Below are 22,572 nucleotides of genomic sequence, written 5' to 3' on the forward strand. Positions count from 1 at the left end.
TGATGGAAATATGGAGAAAGGCTCCACGGAGGTCGTTGCTGAGGTGTTTGATGATACTGAGGGAGCCAATGTTATGGCGTTATCCATATGGCTGATCTGCGCCGATACCAGCTATCTTCCGGCATTAGCCGATTGATAGCCGTCCGAGGATTTCTCATTTACTAGGTGAATCCCCTCTTGACATGGGTCCAGGGTTGGGTATAATTAGATCCACATGTATTACTCCTGCTGGGACAGTTGTACCTCGATCGGTCACTGACTGTTGATCAGAGAAGGGAAGAGACATTCCCTTCCCTTATCGGAGAGCTCTCGAGCTGAAGTACACTTGATTGACGGCTTCCAGGGACTCTAGATGAGCCAGATAGGGGCTCGAGGGTGAGCAGGGTTGTGACAAAAGGAGCCAATAGGGCGGCCTGTTGGAATAGATTTTGTATGGCTCGCGTGGCTCGTGAGTATACAGCTGTTCAATGTCACGTGATGAGCTTGTTGTCACGGTCGACGTGTGGATTCCTTTTATAGGAGCCGGAATCGGTTGGGCGGATAAGTCTTGTTCCATTGCATGCAAGTCTGATGTCCAACCCACCTGTGATAGCGTGGCAGTAGGGCAGTTATTGACTAGAAAGCATGTTCAAGCTCTGCCCCCCTACACAATTGGTGTGTTTTAAAATAGAATAGATTAGCTGACAGAAAGGCATGTACACAATATAGGGACTCACTAAACAAGTAGGGCAGAAAACTGTAGGTAGATAATGTTGCTGCTACCCATTGGAAGGGAGGAAATCGGTAGATAGCAAAGCAAATGTGTCCTGCAGAGGACAGAAACGTGACAAGCAGTTGCCATTTTAAACTGCACAACCACAGTGGAGAATAAAAGTCCTGTACCTTTAAGAGGCTTCTCAGCTAAGCATGCTATTTGAAACAAATACATTTAAATCAGGAAAAATGCTGCAGTGGCTGGACATAGCTGCCTCAAAGGAATGTCACGCCGAGGACACCGGAGAGAAAGCTTACATAACGGAACATGATACCATTGTCTGGGTAGCAAGCGTTCAACCATTAAGATAAATCAGTCACGACAACAATGCAGACTAGGACATTTCATGAATAGTTGACAGATTAATGTCTCAGTGAATGGCTAGCCATGACAAAGAAGCAAGGACGGTTAAAAAGCCAACTCTTAACATGATGGAAGAGTATTAGGTAGGTTTCATCGAAAGAAGAAAATTACAAAAATCAGAATTGGAAACTGGTATAAAAAAGTGACAAATTGGGATGGTGTAGGAGAATTGAAATGGGGATCTTTGGAAGCAATATCTTATTTAATGTATCCATTTTCTTTCTTCAATTAAATAATCAACCTGGGAGGGAGAAAACACATCAGTTGAAACAGGAGCTGATTCAAGTCGTGAGGTCCATTAGCAGCAGAGGAAACTTGGTTGTTAGAAGGTGGGATGTGGCAACATGGATATTGACTTTACATGAACTGTGGAGAGAAGAAGACATTTTCACAAATAAAGATGTGTTTTCACATCTGTGGCAAGATTTTCCAGTGCATCTGATGCCCTGTTTTTCCTTTCTTAACTGGGGAGTAAACGAGGTAGCTGAAGGCGGGATTTGATGTGAAACGATCAAACAGGAGCAAACTGATCCGTTAGAACATGAAGTAAATGGGCTTTTACCCTGAATAACAGTAGACACCTTTTTAAAAGATTAGTAATTTCATGTGAAACTGGGTGACGGGATGGATATAGATTTAACAAGGGGAGAACAAACAAAAATATCCTTCCAATTTAACACGAAAGGAAAATCACAAACAAGAAAAAATAATCAGATCTAAAGTATTGCTCAAGCTTTTTTTGGGAACCTGAAAACATTTGTAGAGGAGCAGTCACATGCCTCTGCAGGAAATCCTATATGTTGGAAGTCTGAGATTGTTCCATGCTTAGCACCAGCTGTTGTGACCAAACCACAGCGTGAAAGAAGGAACCCACTGAGACAGCCCTATCGAACGTATCCTCAAAGAGACGATAATATGAGGGAGGAACACCCTAAAGGAATATGAAAAGGAGCAAAAAGAGGAGCTGGGGACGCCACGAAAGGCGAGCGTGGCGTCCTGAGGATACTGGCTGAAGACAATGCATGGATCTCACAGAAACTGATGTCGAAGTTAAGAATCGAGTAAGCTTTCATATGCGAAAAGAAAAGCAAAGCACTGAAGAAAATGAAAGCCGTTCAATGGCTACAGATGCTGTAACGGAAGTAGATTGAGTAATCTTAGAAACTGCCTTTATGTAGTGAATAGACTGCAGGCAAAGCCACCATTGTATACAAACCGGACAACGGTGTCATGAATTTAGTAAGCCAGGACCCATGTAGAGAAAAGGCGAGAACTGTGTCACAGCAAAAATAAGCTGAGATTGTGGAAACAAATGGAGAGACTGTCTGGCCTATTATCAAAGCAGCCATGGTTGGTTATCTATTCTTGAAAGCAGTGAACGTGCAAAGTTGAATCATCCCTTGTTAAGGTGCAAAGAAGAAACACCAAGCGTGCCAAGTTGTATTCATTTAAGACATTTAAATGCTGCAAAATGGACCAAATCATGGCCTCCTGTCACGTGAGCCAAGGATGGAAATAGAGTTGAACATGGAGTCCTAGAACAACGATAGTGAGTGCTCGCACTCCCATATATTTCCAGAGACAAGATTACTTTGTAAGGACATGTTCAAAGACAATTTGCATGACAGAAGGCATGGGTGATGAGAGATGTTGGGCTAATTCGGTGGGGAGGTAAAGTCAAGTCAAGTCCACCCCCTTTGCACCTGGGTCTGAGCTTACGTTGCTAAATGAACCGGATATTCCAGACATGGAACGAGCGTGCCAACCAATTATAGAGGGCCCTATAATGAAGGGCCTTATAGTTGGAAGACCAATGATAAACTGTGTACTTAATGGTGTTGAAGATGACATTTTGTTAGAGGTAAGCATAAGTTGTCCACTGGACAGTGGGCAGCCAATCACAATCCTAGTTCCTATGCAATGTATACTTAGATATCCCCTTAAGCCTATCACAGCCTTTGATAGTTTTTTTATTATTTGCCACGTAGTATGACATCATGGCTGACATATTTTTTGCATATAAAGTTGTTGTTATGAGAAATGCAGCGAGAGCTTCAGCGAACCTCCGATGATGTCCGTTGTAACTGTTTTTGATAATTGTTGATAAAACGGCGCCTTTGCCATCTTCCTGAGTTGGGTCGATTATTTGGTGTTAGAGTTATTCTGCACCCGCATCCATTGCATGCACTTTACTAAAAGGGCCATATGCACACATTGATGAAGAACTAGTAAAGGTAAAATTGCTCACATATTGTAAGAAAGTGAAAGCAATTTAGAAGGAATGCGATCACAAATAGTAGCCACAGTAGAATTGGACACAGGCGAAGCAGTACAAAATTAGTGAAAACGTCGAGAACATTTAGAAAATTGAAAAATGAATTTTGTAGACTCTAACAATCTAATCTAAACCTCAGCCTGTGCAAACAGAATGGTCGACCTGAAGGATGACATATATGGAATTAGTACATCTAAAATGGGGACATAAGTGTTTTTTAACCATCTTTCTTTAAACAAGCACTCCACTAATGGAAATAACTACTACCACAGACTCAATCTGTATATACATTTTTATATATTTCATGTACTTCTTAAGCATGGGCCTAACTTTGAAACGTAGCGCAGTGTTATACAAAAAAGAGTTAATATGCATAAGTTACTGCAAAAATGGTTTACATAAATGTAAGCAACAAGAGCAGAATTTGGAGGAGTGGTGGGCGGTCACCTGGCAGGTGGTATCAGGGAAAGTATGATATGTGAAGAAGGCACTCCTTAAAGAGGGGGCCCTTGAGCTCCTTCCTGAATTGCAGGACAGTGGGTGTGAGTGTAATGTTGACAGGGATGATGTGCCACATAGCCTGGGGGAGTGAAATGAACATTTCCTTTGTTGCAGCTCTAATTTGACCAGGCTTCTTGTGTAGTGTTGGAGCTTTGCGCTTGCCCTCTTTCTCTGCGCCCAATGAGGACCATAATTACCTATGTAGGTTTGACATTTTTATTGTGGAAATGCTCTTGTAACAACTTCAATTTGGTTTCCACACTTATTGCCATTTCTGTGTGCAGCAAGTAACAGGTGTTACTATTTTGCAACAGAACCAGTCCTCTTTCTATATAGTTTATAAGGCTGCATTGTCCTAGCTAGATATCAAAACAGTAACTTTCAGGCTATGTGCACATCCCATCGGCAGGTGAATTAACTTACTGAGCCCCATAAGAAGTTTTTGCAAACCAAAAATCATGTAATGATCCATTGAAATGCAGTTGAGCCAATAGCTGACTATTTGTAAGTAGAACAATTCGTAATCTATGCGATCCACTCTTCACTCCCACTCTCTCCGGAAGAGATTGTTTGAAATAGGAGCATCATAAATCACAACAAAATAAAATAAATAAATATAAGATGGATGCATCATCATCAGATAGCAAGGTCTTGGTAAACACCTGGATGTGAAGCCAGTAGAGATATTGTGTTGACTCCAACCAAGTCATAGAGGTTATTAGTCCTTGAAGCTCAAAAGCGGTAAACTGAGCTCCAGAGAGGTTGGTAGCTGAAGGACCGTCTCCCTTTTTGGCAACGTTTCAAAAAGGCTTCAATGTACCAAGGGCAGTAGAGTTCTGGGATAACTATCTTAAATCTGGAGGTAGTGGAGGACCACCACGAAATGCCCTGGATAGGTGGGCTGGGGTCTTTTCTGCTGCTGTTTCCTAGAAATATATGGCGTACTGGATAGGCCAATTAAGGCACCGTATCTGCAGCTCACAGGCCAGCCCTCTGTTTCCTTTCCTCACCCCGGGGGGATCTCATTACAGTGATATTGGGGCCTGCACATGAAGTTTCATTCATGGGAATAGAAAGGCCTGTCAGAAAAGAGTTGTTGTTTAAGGGTTTTTTGGAATTTGACAAAGTTGTCTTGGTCTTTCGTTTCACTCTGGGTCTTTTGGTGGAAACCAGCCTTGCCTAGGTATTCCTTTTCTTTTGTCTGTCCAAGGTAGGGGTCTTTCTACAGTTGAGGATCTCAGGGTCATCGCTGGGTGATAGTGTGTTAGGGAGTTCGGCAGAAGCTGGTTATTTTTTCCAGCATGATTTCTGAGTCAGACATCAGATCTTACATTTTAGTCTACATTTCACTTCAAACATTGAAGAGATATTTATGACAAATGTATGAGATTGTTAATCATCCTTGCAGCTTTCTGGATTCGTTTGGACATTTATTTTTCGGCTGCGGTATAACCCATTAGAATAATCGAGTCTGACGTTAAACAGGGCTTTCATTTAATTCCATGTTGTGACTAATTTCGAGATAGGGAATATCTTTTTCAGAACAGTTAAACGACATTGGGCTGACATTGGCAGTAGGTTATCTTGACGACGAACAATAGGTTGTCTTCCAACACAATTCCTAGTCATCTCCGCTTTGAATTGACACCAGAAGTTTACCCACTAAACTTGGGGAGATGAATGGTCGATTGGATAGTAGAGAGTACATAAGTCTAGAACCTCGGTTTTGCATGCATTGGAACTCAGGCTGTTGACAAGCATCCAAGCATGGATTGTTGCTATGAGGTCTAATATCTGGATCTGGGTAATTATATTTGGCCATTTGACATATTATTGTCTTCTAATTGGAAAGCAGTTGTGTATTATATGTGCACGGTTGAAAACATTTAGTATATTAATTGCTTATGGAAGCTAGGGGACAAACATACATGTTAAAAATATATGGTTACTAAAAAGCAGAATGGGTTTGGAATGGAAGTGATCTCATTTGACTTGTGAGGTGTGATCGTTCAAAAAGGATTTTTTCAATTTGTGATGAGGATCCTCTAGTCCCATTGTGAAATTCAGTCTATTGGTTGGGATCTTGTGGGAGGCAGCCTCAAGTGGCAAATAAATGTAGCAGTATTAGCAACATGTGTTTGATTATGATACATTGTTTTTTAACCTGTGTGGAAATTTGATATTCCGACAATACCCGTTGCAGCGCTGTCCACTCATGAAGAAAATAGACTTGGACATGTAATCCTATAAAACTTTATGCAAAGAAACATCCATCATCCACTGCAAAGAATTTACAGTAAAGGTATACATGAGTTTCTGTTGTTAGGGCACTGTACAAGACTTTTATCATCGCACTGGATTTCGACCCTGTGTCAGGCCTGCTCCCAGGGACGTTCACCATCTTCCAACTTTTCATTTTCAAGGCTGCAAAACAAGGAAATCAGATGAAGAATTGCGTAACATATCTGAAAAGCAGATACCTTTCTTGGCAAAATCACTTGCACACCTATGCTATCAGAACCTTCCGCATTACAGTGCCAGTACTGTTTTTAGTTTTGACAGAAAGATGCTGAAATCATATTGGTTTCAAATAATCATGGAGTGGGAGCTTTTGACACTTGTATAAGGTTGCCATTTCTTTGCTGTTCGGTAGTCACTCATTCAGGTTTTACCTGACCCTGGCATGGATCCAGTCCCCACCACCGTCTAATGCATGATAAAGGCTGCTTATTGTATCTAAGGTCACATCTACAAAGAAATATTGTTTTGTGACATTGTAGGTCCCTCATTTGCTTTTCCCACTGGTGTGCTGCTAACGTTTATTAAGTACTAGCAAAAAGTACTCGTTCTCTGAACAGGTTCTGTAGACAGACATGACAACACTCTCATGATTTGTTGAAAATCAATGATCCTGCAGGTCGCTGCTCCGATTCGCTTATCGCTTGATGTGCCTTGCACCATGAAGTAAACTGCACTGAGAAGCACACATTGGGGAGAGGCGAGAGTCTGTGTGCTGCAGCATATTGGGACCTTCTGTGCCCTCCTGTCGCCTCACCCTGGCATGGTGCATTTCGTTGCGGTGCATTGCGGTGTAAATATCTCAGAAACCAGGCATCCTATGGCCTTGAAACGTGGTTTTGGAGCCACAAATGTTTTGTTCTGCATGTCGAGACGAGTCTTTCTACAACCACATTGATGTTTCGCCGATTTCAGGCAACCGTCTAATGTGTGAAGGTACTAGAATCCAGGGAAAGGGGTAGGGTGTCCAAATGTTGTGTAGCCAGTAATGTCCGGAGGGTCCTAACAAGTAACTATGCACAATCTGTTGCCGATTTGTGAAGTAATGTGGAATTGTAAAGGAACAACGCTTCGCCAAGCCACAACCCCAGCCACAAACCCACGTGTTTTCACTTTTATAAATATAGATAGGTTACAAGAAGCCTCTGTACCTTTTTGAAATTTGAATGAGACTGTTACCAACAACAACACCCTCTCCCATCTCCCCACTCTTTGGCTTTAGTTTCTGCATTTTAATTCTAGGTGCTCTTAAATCAGTAAACTTGTGTTGAAACCAAGGGCCTGTATTCAAGTGACTACAATCTGTCTTTAGCCCTCTGAAAAGAAAAGTACCAGTGTTATTAATCTCCCAACATATGCAATTATCATGTTATTGTGGAATCTGACATTTTCTCAGAGATCTAAAGGTTGTTTTATGTAACGGTGTGGCCGTCTTTAGTAGTGGATGGGAAATCTTGCATTCCAAAATGGCCACTACATTCTCAGACAGGAGAGTAACATACGTACTCCACATGGCATGTCAAGTGAGTCCGAAACTGAAGCTCTTCTATTCTCAGAGAGTGCATTCATTCAGTCCTTAGTGCTTTTGCTTTGCATGCCTGTGCAGATCATGGGCTGAAAAAGTCCTTACTTGCAGTGACCACACAACCATTTGGACACAGTAGAGTCATTTTGATTGCACAGTGGTATTTTATGGTAAGCCACACAGTTTGTAGCATGAGCTGGTGTTGGCTGGTGTTGGCTTAATCCTGTAGACAGGCAAAAGGTAAGGCAGGCGAAAGTTATGTGTGCCTGTTCCAGAACCAGCTACATGTGGAAAACCAGCCTGGCACAGCATGAGAGTCAACTCCAGGCCTTTCAGATGAAGGCATCAGCCTTAAGTGTATAGGGGGTGAACCAAGTGCTGCAGCCAGTGGATCAACGATCTCGCAGTGATCCTGTGGAAGTCTATCTCCTTTAGAAGATGCATTGCTAAGAACAGAATCAATTTCTAGGAAATAATTACTAAAATCTTCACTCATAAAAACATAACCGAAATTAGTATATGCTAGTGTGTATTTATTACAGTCTAATGTAATTAAATGAATAATTCAGAAGAATTGGTACTTTTTCGAACTTGATAAGATTATTAAAGATCTTTTTTCAAATAACCCTTCTTTTGCCCTTAGGAGAAGCCCATTATTAAGAGATGACTTGGTAAAAGCAAAGTGGAGCACACAGATATTGTTGAAAGGTAAAGAAAGAGAGACATCGATCTCTAATTGAATCATTAGTCCACTTGTGACAGTGCAGTGTCTGGTATAAGATGTCCGTGTGGAATTTGTTGCATTGGAATGATGTGAAAGTCAAAGATAAAATGGACAGGAGCCAAAAAATCAAATATCAGAATCATCAATACAAGGGCTTTTTGATTAGTTTAGACATAACATCACACAGATGCAGTTTGTGATTTTGTAAAACGTGATTGTGTGAAAAAGAAGTGGTAATTTAGCAGTGCTGTTAGACAGGGAGGCATTTAGGATTAAAATATGTCAAGCTTTGAATCCAAAAAATGAATTCAGAAATTAATTTAACTTGTTATCTATGAATCAGTGCAATTTAGAACTGTTGTTACATACTGATAGGCATTATAAACATAATATAAACTTAGCAAGTGTACAGAAATCCCTATGATTGTATGCCTTTGAATGTAAAAATTACATGGATTTGACATTCAACAAATCATTATTATTAAGATGTAAAAGAATGATATTTTTTGAGAAGATATATCAAAATACATAAATTGGTATTTATTCCCTATTTATAAAATAACAGGGTTGGGGTAAGTCTTGAAGTAGAGAGATGGGAGGGTTGGTGAGGAGAGGACACATCTTAAACCTAACCAGACTGGCATTTGCTGGGCATTATAAAATGTTTGTAAAATGAGAGCAACTGTCACAAGTCAAATTCCAGTCCAGCAAATACTGCATGCCATGCTCAAAACGCCCTTTTCCATCAGGGATTGCATGCAGACAGATTTAAGTCCACATAGAGGTAATATGGAGACAAACGGCCACCGGACTCAACCTTGTGGGACCCTGCAGGTCCTGTTACCGTGCGCAGATGCTGAGCCTCTGCGGTCGGTAACAAGGCCCTGAGAAAATCCACCAATGCATGTTTTCAGATATTCAGCATGTTCGGCTCCCCGCGTTGCCCTACCTGACATCGATCCTTGGACCGCAGAGCTCTCAAAAGCCATCACCAAACTCAGCCACGGCAAACCCCAACCACAGAATGGCCTGGACTAAAGTTCCAAAGACCCAGAGGAATTTTTAATAAAATCTGCTACTCTCTCAGTGACATGAACCACAACATGCAGACAACTGGACAAATCAGGTGGCCCAAGATGTCGCTCACTTCTTATAGATTTTGTTTCCTGAAACAGGCTCCGGGGGGAAGTACTAGAGGCTGAGCAATCATGAACCAGGCCCTGTACTAAGGCCCCACTGCAAACCAATGACCATATAGCCAACCCATGAGAAGGCCAAGACCCTATTAAAAGGCAGACCACACAGCCGAGAAGGTGGGCTGCTGGAGCACAGGGACGGAGGGTGACATTTGAACCAAATGGATGAGCAGAAATGGGGCAGATGTGCATGGAATGATGCTGGCATGATGGCGAGGAGTTAGAGGGGAGACAGCAGGAGTAGGAAGGAGATTTATTGGAAGGAGGTCGAACATTATTGGGAGACATCAAAAATAGGAGGATGAAGAGTTACTGGACAACAGTGTAGATTCATTATGGGAGGTTAGGAGAGAGGAGGAGGAGAGGGAGGAGGACATTTATTGGAAGAATGTGGAGAACTAATGGAGGAGGTTGGTGAAGATCGAGGGGAGAATGTTCGACAACTGTTGGAAGTGATGTGTGTTAAAATCTACTCGGGAAAAAAGGGAGAGCTGGCAAAGAAAAGAAGGAGCCGCCTTGAGTTAAAACGGGTGTGGGTTAGAGAGAGAGTGTGACCTGGGAGGAGTGATCTGGTTAAGGGGAAAGACCCTGATCTAAGGGAGTGGATCCATGCTGAGTGGAAGGACAGTGAGTAGGGTCACGTCAGATTCCCTGGTTCAGGGAATTCTAACCCGACCTTCCTACCTCTAGAGCTCAAATGTCACCACCTGCAGGCGGAATGTCTTGAGGGGGAACAGGTGGAGAAGGCTGCTAACCGGGCTGTGTGGCCTGAGGGGATGATATCCTGTGGAAATCGTGCACGGTCCAGAGGTGTAATCAGAGTTTGAGACCCTTTTGTAGCTGGAGTGTTTTTTGTCGAATCCTAGACCTTAGTGCTATTTTCAACAAACCATTTATTGAAGAACATTCATCTTTCTTTTGTGGACCCCACTCGGCCTTTACATGACACGTAGATTTGGTTTCTTGCCCCGTTGAGGATAAAAGGTATGAAATGTCCAACCAAATACGTTCATTAAACAAAACCCCTTTTTTAAATTAAACAATTCGTATGGCAAGTGAGAGCTTATTTTCCTCCATTTAGTGGATTGATCGTTGCATAATTGTCCAACGCGAGGCCCACATAGTACACAATCCTATACCCCCGTGTTTTGTGTAAATTAGTTCTTTTGAGAGTTACTGAAATATCACTTTGCATACCATTTTGCCTACACACCTTCCCTCCATCTTTGACCACAAGCCCATTCCCAGTACGTCCCACCATCCAGATGAGCCAGCGAGCGCTGCATAGAATCTGAAGCAAAATGATACATTTCTGCTCTTTCTATTATCTGATTATCAAGCAAGCATTCACATTGTGGTAAATCTATATCACTTGTTCTTTATTTAGACCACATTTAATTCCTTTGTTTGCTTTCTTTCTGTTTTGCTGTCACACAATCGCTTGTGGTCCTTTTATTCTGGGGCACCCCAGACCCAGTGCATTCCTTAGCTGTCTCCTAGAGGGATTCTCTCATACCTGGACACTGGCACCTCACTGAGCTGTTACATTTCTTATTGGCCTTAATCAGACAACTGCTGGTTGCTGGTTGCATTTATGCTTTCAGATGTTCATACCTGCTTGTCTGCCTGCCAGTTCACCATTGACATACTTCATATTACTGGTAGAAAAGCTCTAGGTTCTAACTAGTATCTTCTGAGGAGAAGAGAGAAGTCTCTTAATGTGCTTCAGGCTACCCATGTTTTCTAGTGCACATAGGCAGGCTGCTTTCAGATCATCTTGCCCATTGGTTACTGCTGATCCTGTGGCGGATGCCGCCTGAGCCGACCCAAGATCCCGGGGGCTGTGTGAGCGCTTTAAAAATGTAAATAAATACATAAAAATGGTGCATCCCACTGCCTGAGGCATGGGCACTGGGTTGCTCATCTGTGTCACCCCTATAAGGCCCATAATGCTGTTGTTGAATACTATTACCCTTCCCCAAAAGGAGGAACAACTTAACCTTTTCTGGAGAATTGTCCTTGGCAGTGTCCTCGGAAAAATATCCAGATGACCTCTAAACACAGCCCCTTCAAAACACACTACTAGCCTTCAATGTCCCTGCCACGTCAGTTGTATGCCATAGCACCTCGTGCTATGTGTTCACTAGTGCTCTGTCTCTAGCTGAGGTGCATGGTGTAAGCCTAGGGGGGCAAGAGAGGATATTAGGCGTAAGAAGTGAGGAAGTCATCCCACGGTGCTGTGGATTCTACTCGTCGCTCCACTGCTCCGCTGCTTCCTCCTTGGCTCATTCACACTCCACAATGAACAAGCCACACTGCACAAGTTACAGGCTGCACAACTCAACTCTACTGAATGGAGGCACTTATTAAAACGTCCATGGCCGCTACCTTCTCAGCTGGATGAGCAGCGCAGACATCGACAGAATCTTTTGACTGTAACAACACTACACTTAGTGCTGATTCTAAGCCATGGTTCACCACATAGGCTGTAATCTTTTAAAGGTTCATCTACTCAGGTCAAAGCACTTACGGAACATATGACCCTTACAACAAAACCTGCAGTAAACTGTAGAATAATTCTGCAAATAGATTGTAGATAAAGTACTGCAGGCATTTGGACAATGAATACTGCAGTACATTGCGGATGGTAAAAACTATAGTTTATACTACTGAAATATGTTTTCACTATACACACACACACCACAGTTCATGTACTGAACAATTCCCCTTTATGTACCAATATCTCTACTGTGGTATCTATTACAGCACTGCAGTAAGCACTTGAGGTGCTTATATGTTTACAGTGATTCAAAACAAAAGCTTGGAGCAACATCCTAATCTTACGACATTGCTATTACAAACATACTTTATTAGCCAAAGTCTACATCACTGAGCAAATAAAGATGTGCTGTGCCCTTTAGGACCTGACAGTGTGATGTCACTGACAAAGTGTGGGAAATGTACATTTTACAACAGTTAGAACAATCCCACATATGTTATTACAAATCATCCTCCCACACATCATTGGGCAAAAAGAAATGTAATCTTCTTTAATTCCCACGCACTCATTGGACACATTTATTTAACTAGCTCATACTCATGGAACACCCCTTTTTGGGACCTCTAACCCCAAACGTGATGCACATGGTCTTTGCAGGGACACTTCAGCGAAATATAGAGGGAGAGATGAACTGGTGATAAGTACCTTACCCGCCCAGACCTGCTGGTGTCCTTATTTCACACTAATCTATACTTACACCAATTTAGCACGCATGGCCTCTGGGCACATCCTGAGAACCTAATTAAACCCATAAACCATCTGTTCATTCTGCCCTTAAGCATCCCTTCACACTGGATGTATTACTCAGCCCAAAACTGACCCTACCAAAAGGCCAGACTGCCCTAGACAATAAATAACAGGCTCCCATGTACTTAAAAAGATTGCATCTCCTTCCCACAATAGTACCAAGTCGTAAAATCCAGAGTTGGCCGTAGCTGACCATCTGATATTGCAGCTGCTCGTTGCCCTTCCTCACCCTTCAACCTTGCTCAACCAGTTTCCCTAGTTACACAGAATTCATCTTGCCACCTCAGGTTGCATGGCCTGCACAATTCCTAGCTTATGAGAGGACTCGCGGCCTACATATTTGTATATTCACCATGTACACCAACTGTCCCAAACACATGTCCCTAAAGATCACATGTATGTATGTCTGTCCATGTACGTTCAAGATGGCTCCATCCTCCCACAATGATTTCTCCATTGCAAATCTCCTATTTCGCATGCGCATATGAAGCTCCTTGCCACCCAACTTTTCAGCACTGCGAGGCACACCACACCTCTACATTGTTTTTATGTTGCATCAGACATTATCTTGCTGCCTTCGTGCGGAACTAAAATGTATCAACTTAAACACAAAGTAACACAAAGTAACACTAAAAGTAACACCTATCCATTCCTTATTGACTACACTAGATACATGTTTAATCGCAACATTGCGTCAACATCGACATCTCCCCAGTCACAAATATGGCACGCGCAACACAAACTCCTCTTTATCGAGCACCCCAAAAGAAGTGATTACTTTGAAATTACTTTGAAATATATAAGGGGTTGAGGGTTAAAACTTAAAAGGGGGCCGGGAGATATTTGTTGTAAGGGCAGTAGTGAAGGTGAAAGTGGGGCATGAGGGAACCCCCCCCAAATTTAAAAAAACAAACAAAATGAAGTACAATTTTAAAAGTAATCACTTTGGGCCTCATTACGAGTTGGGCGCAAAGGGATACCGGGCACCGGTAAGGACACCGGTGACGGTAATCCCTTTGCGCCCTATTCCGAGTTTCCTTAGCGGGTTCCATCCTTACCAGGCGTTACGGACAGGACCCGTTAAGGGACTTTAGAGCTAATAACGGTAGCGCAATTTGCAATACCGTTATTAGCGCCTTCCCCCTTCCCATTGAGCCCTATGGGGGCTCAAATGGGAATGGGGAATGGCTTTTTCAATGGGGACTTACCGGTCCCGCAAAGGTCGGAATAGACCGGTAAGTCCCCATTGGACGAGGGCGGACTCTGTACCGGTATTGGAGGTAGTCATGGCGCTAATAGTGCCATGATTACCTCCATACTCGGAATGAGGCCCTTTGAAGTTGTTTACCTCGAAGTGATTACTTTTGGCAAAATGAAATGGAACCGGAGCCGGAATGGCAGGTGAAAACGGTAATCGCGTTCTGTGCTCAACTCCGTTCGCCATGACCCCCAACATGTGTTTTTAAAGAAAGCATAACAATTTCACACCAAGTTTTAACACAACATTTTGCACTTTGAGGGATTTGAAAACGATCAGCAAATGGACAAGGGTGATAAATATAAAAATAAAGGGAGGTGACCATGTAGCATATTTAATGGTATGACTTGGTTGGCACAGGCTAGTTAAGCCTGCAGTCTTGATCGGCCAATGGTTTACTTTACCTTGGTATCCCAGATGACGAGTGCTCCATCGATGCCCGCACTGCTGAACTTGCTCACACCAGATCCTTCGCCCTCAAAGATGAGCAGCTGACTGTAAATTGAAACACATAAAAGAGCAAGAAAACTCAGTTTGTTTTGCAATCCCTTTGGAAATTAAACATTTCCTCATAGGCTACCTGACAGCTCTAAGAGTGGTTGTCGTAAAACTGGCTTTCTAACCTACACACCAATTTACAAACCTGCATGCAGTCGCTTTCTCCGATGAAAGTCACGCCCCCATCACAAACAAGCATCTCTAGGGGGTGATCCTGTTGGTAAGTGGTGGGCAGAGACAGGGTGATAGAAACAGTAGTGACAGAGAGATATAGAGGGAGAGGAGATGGAAAGGCAAGAGGGAAAGTTTTATGTGGAAGACACGAGGGCGAGCTTAGATATCTGGCAGATCAGCGGGAGATAAATTGTGAGTGCAAAACAATGCCAGACAGCAGCTTATTTGTGTGTGTCATTGAGCCCGCAAAAACCACAAATTATTCAGGTTGTGTATGTGCACTAAAACTCTATATTCTGCAGTGTGGCTGTTGCTATGTGTAAGAGTAGATAAACGTGAGCATATTTTCTTGTGTAAAGCTCAGATAGACTGCAGTGTGACCTATGTGTGTGTGTAAACATGAACTACTGTGGACTTGATTTGTAGGTTTAGTGATAGCCTGTGAAGTGAAGCTTTTCATCCCTGTGGGTGTTTATTAAGAAGCATTGCCAAAGCCACTAGTTTTGGCTTTTACAGTTCATTCAGCCTGTATTTCTTTTGCAGTCTTCTCTTGCACTGTGTAATAACTTGGAAGCTGATGAACACCCGAACCAGCAGGTAAGTTATTAAATAGATTTATTGTAGTTCAATTGCCAGGAACAAAACATTGGCATGTCCTTTCCAAGTCAGCATACCTCCAACTGCCAGGCATAGAATCCCCTTCAGATAACAACACACCAACACTCCACCCACACTGACATCACTACATTCCATGAGCAGTGATGTCATCCACTCAGCTAGCAAGACACATTACAACACTTCTCCCTCCTTTACTTTGTTGGAAACAGAGAAAGATTACACCAAAACCACCACTAGACAAAAACCCCTACATGTACGTGTGGCCAGCACGTAATGCACCAACTAGTAACACCACTGGCGACAGGAAACTGCCCCCAGAGAACACCAAAACCCCGGACACTCCAAGGAAGATCAAGGAAACAGGAAAGTGCTCCACCAAAGGAATAAGAACCCAATAAAACCTACATGGCACCCCCAGAATATTAACAACTGTGCCAACAGGTTAGGCAACATGACACCCCGTGTCAACCAAACCCTTACACCAAGTCCTACACCCAACTCAACACCACTTCCACTCCTCCCTTTATAAACAAAACAGAGAGGAACCCAACGCAGTCTACAAATGGCTCACTCCTTCCATGAACAGAACCGGACAACCTTCGAGAAACAAAAATAAAAAACTACGCACCTCCACCTGTTCCAAGCTGCCCCTTGGAACCTAGGTCCTGCCATGACCCAGCGTCCACACAGATAACTACCTAACACTCCTCAACCCTCAGTGCACAAACATCCTCCCGTCCTAGTCTGCCCCCTAGGACACCAGGGCTGCCACCCCCGGGCTCGAACCACACAGCTCAACAGAGCAACAACAAGCACAACGACGAAACAGTTCACCACAGCACACCCGAAGGGTACCACAACACCAACAAAATCAAGAACATTAGGGAACGCAACCCCAAGGATTGCGGAACATAACCACCCAACAAGACACAACCATCATGCACCACGGACCCCAGGTCCAGCCTACTGCCAACAGCAGTGAACCTACCTGTAGCATGGGCCCCAGGCCCAGCCTAATACTAAGAAACAGCGCACCCAACAACACATGGGCTCTTGGCCCAGCCTACTGCGCAATTCAGCACACCTACCACTCACCTAGGACCCCAGGTCCGGCCTACTGCCAACCGCAGCGCACCTACCAATACCATGGGCCCCAAGCCCAGCCAAACGCTAAGAAACAGCGCACCCAACAACACATGGGCCCCAGGCCCAGCCAACTGCTAAATAGCAGCGCACACATCCTCACCCAGGACCCCAGGTCCAGCCAGCTGCGCGAACGCAGGACACCACACTACTCACCATGGACCCTTGGTCCAGCCACCTACAAACAACAGGACTTCTCAACAAGATGGGACTTACCCTAATGCCCCACCTTGCAGTTTGCTATTGGAACCCCTAAAAGAGGCACACTGCAACAATAGCACACAACCTTGCACACACACACACACACATTAAAGATAGTCACCTCCGCACACCATATGCATACCTGCTAAAGATACATTGACTTGCATATGCATATTCACTGCGACTAGAGACTAGAGATAGTATAACTGAACTATAGCATCAGAAATGTTACAAGGTACCTTGATTGAAATGACTGCCCGATAAAATATCGATCACCCGCGGGCACCCCCACCCACAAGTCCATCCAAACCCCAAAGTGGAACCCAGCCTGAAAGAAAACATTGTTAGGACTATAGCACATAAATCGTGTGAGTACCCCCACCCACAAGTCCAATTGCAAAGGTTTAGTCCACCTGAAAGAAATTGATAGACACAAACACACATACACAACAAAATTTCACTCGCACAGCCATTAGTTTAACACAGAATCACGTAACAAACGGACATCCAGACACATTCACGTACACACTCAGCACACGCATCCACTCACTCACACGGGCCCATCATACACGCACACACTAAAACTCCCACTACTGCTGGAGAAATGCATATAAATCTCACTAATGTAAAACGTTCTTCATGAACAGGAAGGTCCTGCGCCTCACAACGGAACGCAGCGCTGCTACGATCCACTGTTCCCAGGCCCGCGCAGCATCACAACTCCAGAGCCACAAATCCTCTTCACTGCGTGCCACCAACACGACATTATGGCAACCGAGGCAGGTCACATGGGCACTTATCCCAGACAAATCCGTGCCGCAGCCGTTGTCCCAATGATGTACACTGCTAACATCAACCGAAGGACAAACCGAAACTCTGTTCTTACACCGCGTACTCGTAATGCAGCAGAGTCCTTCTTCGCGCTCCAGCAGCTCACGCTGGAACGCGCAAGACAACGGAGGAAACGTGACCTCTGATGCGCACTCGAACCATTGGTGGACACCACGTTCGCGTTCCAGCTTCCCGTGCTGGAACGCATGACACGCCAAACGCGACGTCATCATTCCCACTGAGTTACCAACGGAGCAACATCTCCCCCGAATGTGAAAGGAGGTATGTTCTCCATGTCCGGAGGGACCAGAAAACTGCATTCCGTATTCACTCCTCCACAGCAAACAAGGCGGAACCTCGAAGTCGCAGGAGGGCACAGTCGCCTCTACTCCGACACCCTCCCTCACCTCAGTACCATCCTTCTTAGCACCGATCGCGGTCCCGACGCTTGCCTTAACTGCATGTCTGCCCAACACACGAGCGATTTCCAATTGGTCCCGCACAAAGAACGAGGCCAGCTCACAGCACTGTCTGCCCACATAGCTGTGAGAATGAGGTGCAAGAGCACACCTATGCCTCCGCACACCGACCAGTGTGCCGCCAGACCACACAGCAGCACCCTCTGTTCCAGGGCACCGCCTCATAGCCACACCACACGCCGACTTGAGTGCCCGAAAGGCTACTATGATCAGCACCGCCCGGCCTGCCAACCAACTCGAAAGTGCACATAAGCGCCCAAAACAGCGCCACACACAGATTTTTGCACCGAGAGCCTCCAAAGTACTCCGCACACCGACATGTGTGCCGAACACAGTTTCCAAGGCACCAGCTGGGGATCTGCCAAGCACAAGCTCCACCCGGCCAGCTTGGTCCTAATGGCAGACGCTCCCCAGTTTACCGCACACCGACTAGTGTGCCAGACAGGCTCCCTTGTTCAGCACCACCCGGCCTGCTGAAAAACCTGCACAGTCCAGATCAAAACAACACTGGACATCAACTTGCTGAAAACTTGGCACTGGACATGAAAACACTGGAGGGAAATGTTTCCTGGCTTCAGACTGTCCCCTCCTCGACAGGATCCCATCCTCGTTGCCAGTGTAATAACTTGGAAGCTGATGAACACCCGACCCAGCAGGTAAGTTATTAAGTCGCCGTTCAATTGCCAGGAACAAAACATTGGCATGTCCTTTCCAAGTCAGCATACCTCCAACTGCCAAGCATATAATCCCCTTCAGATGACAACACACCAACACTTCACTCACACTGACATCACTACATTCCATGAGCAGTGATGTCATCCACTCAGCTAGCAAGACACATTACAACACACTGTTTCCACCCTGACTGGCACCACACGCCTAGTGAGGTCATGGGAAGGAGAGGGAAGGAGCTGTGAAAATCGGAATGCGGCTTTTGACTCCATGAGTAGGGAGGAGTTGTGAGAGTAACTGAAAAGGAGGGCCTAGAAGAAAAGGTGCATGGAGATACCAGATGGAAATGTAGAACGAGTCAGGTCTGGCCGGAATGGAGAGCTGACTGGGTAATGTTCTGTATGGAGGGGGGTCAGGCAGGGGTATGCGTTGGGATGATTTATGGGAGTTTCTGATTGCCAGCAAATGGAAGTGTCCACGGTGGGAGGACAGGACATTCTGACCCTGCTATTTGCAGACAATGCTGTACTACTCAATAAAATGAAAATAACTATGCATATCACTGCAATCACAAGAAGCTAGTCATTAATGAGAGACAATGGTGATTCGCCCAGCTAAACACCCCAGGAAGAGTTTTGTGTAAATGGTAGATGTTTCAAGGGAGTATCTAACTTTCACTATATGAGCGTCTGCTTTGATAATAAAACAGGACGGGTGCTGGACGTTAAAAGGAGTGGAAATAAATTGTGCCAATCCGATGGCGGGATCTGAGGTTAAATAGGAAGTGTGATGGACATTCCCCTGCACAGTGCCTTGATGCCTAGGAGAAGGTCTATGTTACAGAGGAAATGAAGGACTGTTACAGAGGAGAAAAACTATAGCAAAGTAGTATAGTTATAAAGGAGAAAGACTGTGATGGAGGACTCTAACAACGGAGAAAGCATGTTGGGATTGACTGATAAATGACTGTGTTGAGGAGACAAACTATGATGAGCTATGATAAAGGAAAAGGGCAGTGATTAGACTGATGATGGAGAAAGACTGTGATGAAAGGAAAGGACTTTGACAAAGAGGATGGAATGATGAAGGTCTGTAATGAAGGACTATGGTGAATGTTATGAAGTAGAAGGACTGTGATAAAGGAGAAGGGCAGTGATCAATGAGGGGGATTGTGATGCAGGATAAGTCCTGTAATGAATGACTGATGAAGGAGAAGTGCTATGAAAAAGGAATGGGAATGTGGCCAAGCACACGGACTGTAACAGAGAAAAATAAATGTGACAAAGCAGAAGTACTGTGAGGAAGAAGGAGGACTGTAATGAGGGAAAATGAGTGACAATGAAGAAGGTCTATGGCAACAGAGAAGGACTGTGATGAAGGAGAAGTTTGACTAAGGTGAAGCAATGTGATGAAAGACGGTCTCAAGGGAGAAGGACCCTGATGAAGGACTTATATAAAAAAAAGTACTGTGAGGAAGAAGGACTCTTAAGGAAAAAGACCTGTGAAGGACAGGACTGTGACAAAGGAAATAAACTGTGTTGAAGGATTCTAATGAAAGAGAAGGACTCCGACAAAGGACTGTGATGAAACAAAGGGTCAGTTATGAAGGAGAAGAACTGTTATGGAGTTGTAATGTGGTGATGGATAAGAACTGTGATAAAGGTGAAGGTATGTGATGAATAATTATGATGAAGAAGAAGGACTGCGATGGAAGTGAAGGTCTGTGCATCAGGACTAATATGAAGTAGGACTATGATGGGGGAGAAAGACTGACAATGACGAGCTGTGACAAAGAAGAAGGACTGTGATGAAGGAGGAGGTCTGATAACAAAGTAATGTGATGAAGAAGAAGGCCTGTAATGAAGAACTGGCAAAGAAGAAGGGCTCTAATGAAGGACCTATGAAGAAGCAGGTCTCTAATTAACGGGAAGGTTGTAATGAAGGACTGTAACAAATTAGTTCAACTGTGATGGGGAAGAGCTGTGATGAAGGAGAAGGACTATGACCATAGAGAATTGTGATGATAGAGAAGGAAGACCTTTGCTGAAGGACTGTGATGAAGAAGGACTGTGACAATAGAGGTCTATCATGAAGGAGAAGAAGGATTGTGATAAAGGGTTGTGATAAAGAAGAACTGTGGCAAAAGATTGGTGAATGAGAAGGACTGCAGAGAAGGTGTGGTGAAGGAGAAGGATTGCTTTCCGAGACCCTTTCTTCTCTCTCTTTATTCTCCTTACCATTGTTTTGGCCACGAGGTGGCAATTATATGTGCCAAAATTGATCATAGCAAGATCACCAAGCCTTAGTGCATACACACCAGGAATGAAAACAGAACCAAATAACAATGTATCCTTCCTTACACAAATCCAAAAGCACATATTCACAAGAATATTTTGACAAAAATGGCTTTGCCAATTTTCAGTCAAAACTGAAAAGAGACAGTTCATGCAGTGAGCGTGTGGAGCGTGTCATTTTGGAGCATGTTTGCGCATGAAGGAAGTGGCAGATGCTATATTCCAATTTACAGAGAACCTCTCCTCAAATATCCCACCGAGTGAGTGATAATACTTTCTGCCTGTAAAAAGGGAGAGAACATGGTACATAGAATGTTTCAGGAAAGCACTATCCAGGGGTATGCGTGTCCAAGCGCCGAAACCATCAATGGAAATACAGGGTAGGATAAGTAATGGCAATTAGATTAGCAGCCTTTTTTTGTCATGCCACAAAAGTGTCAACCATCTCATGAATAGAAATGAAGAAATATTAAGGACCTGGTCCTAGAATTTGGAAGGCATGACCTTCCTCAAGCGTTCAGAAAGCAAAAGGGACCACATTAATTATTTTCTGTGAATACCTTAGAAGGCAGGATGTGATACAGAGCCTTGGATTTTTCTCATAAAGAGGGGATTTTTAAATACAGTTAGCCAATCAGACCAATAAAAAATGCATCTGTTGCATTACTAGAATGTACTGAATGCACATGGTCTCTGAGATAGTATATCGGTTTTGCAAAGTCTCATCCAAATGTGCTCTTTTGCACTTGGGACAGTTATTGCATGTATCACAAAACAGTCATGCCCAGTTAAAAAACGATTCAAGCCGATGCCGTGCTTGTCTCTAATGCAAATATGCCATATTGATCAAGGAATATAGAAATGTATGCCAAAGCTTTTAGGTGATAAAAAACTAAGACTGCAGAATATTTTTCACTGTTGATGTTGAAGCTCAAATTCCTGACTGCTGTGCAGAGGCACACAGTGTGGGGAGGGCTACAAGTAAGCATGTCAGGCTTCAGCACTACTCCCCACTTGCAACCCCTGCAATCCTTTCATCCAGCCACGACTGGACTCTAATCGTGAAATCTTGCAGAAAAAGGACCCCAGGAAAAGGACCCCAGGTCTCCATCAAACTAGACACCCTCTGCATAGGCATGTAACTGGGGAAAACACGTGATTTTACTAAATCAACTATGGGAGGAATTTAGAAAGTAGAATGGACCAATGCAATCAATCCGTTGTGATATGTGACAGAGTTCGAAGCTCTACCCTGTAATGCGAGAACCGGACTCAACTACCAGGGCAAAAGCCAGAACCCGCCCTGTTCCTGAGGCACCGAGTGGGAGCTCAACCACGCTTGGCAGTCTGGGAGTTATTGAAGCCACCCGTGATGGATGTCAGAGGATAAAGGCTGGGAATCTCAAGAAAAGAAAGTGAGAATTAGTGTAGGATATATGTGAGAGACTTGATACTGCCAAG

At 44.0% G+C, this 22,572-nt stretch overlaps 1 protein-coding gene across 1 annotated transcript in view; it reads right to left on the reverse strand.

Moving 5' to 3' along the window:
- Positions 1–6,130: 6,130 nt before the first annotated feature.
- Positions 6,131–22,572, reverse strand: part of LOC138583114 (actin-related protein 2/3 complex subunit 1A-B-like) — a 388,531-nt gene continuing 372,089 nt past the window's right edge. The window contains exons 9-10 of the mRNA XM_069655071.1: positions 14,606–14,696; positions 6,131–6,317 (exon numbers count right to left, since the gene is read on the reverse strand). Coding sequence (XP_069511172.1) covers positions 6,312–6,317; positions 14,606–14,696 — 97 coding nt within the window. The 3' untranslated portion in view covers positions 6,131–6,311. The remainder of the gene's footprint in view (positions 6,318–14,605; positions 14,697–22,572) is intronic.

This window comes from Ambystoma mexicanum, chromosome 3q, assembly GCF_040938575.1.
Source record: "Ambystoma mexicanum isolate Mex_15411 chromosome 3q, UKY_AmexF1_1, whole genome shotgun sequence".
Taxonomy (NCBI): domain Eukaryota; kingdom Metazoa; phylum Chordata; class Amphibia; order Caudata; family Ambystomatidae; genus Ambystoma; species Ambystoma mexicanum.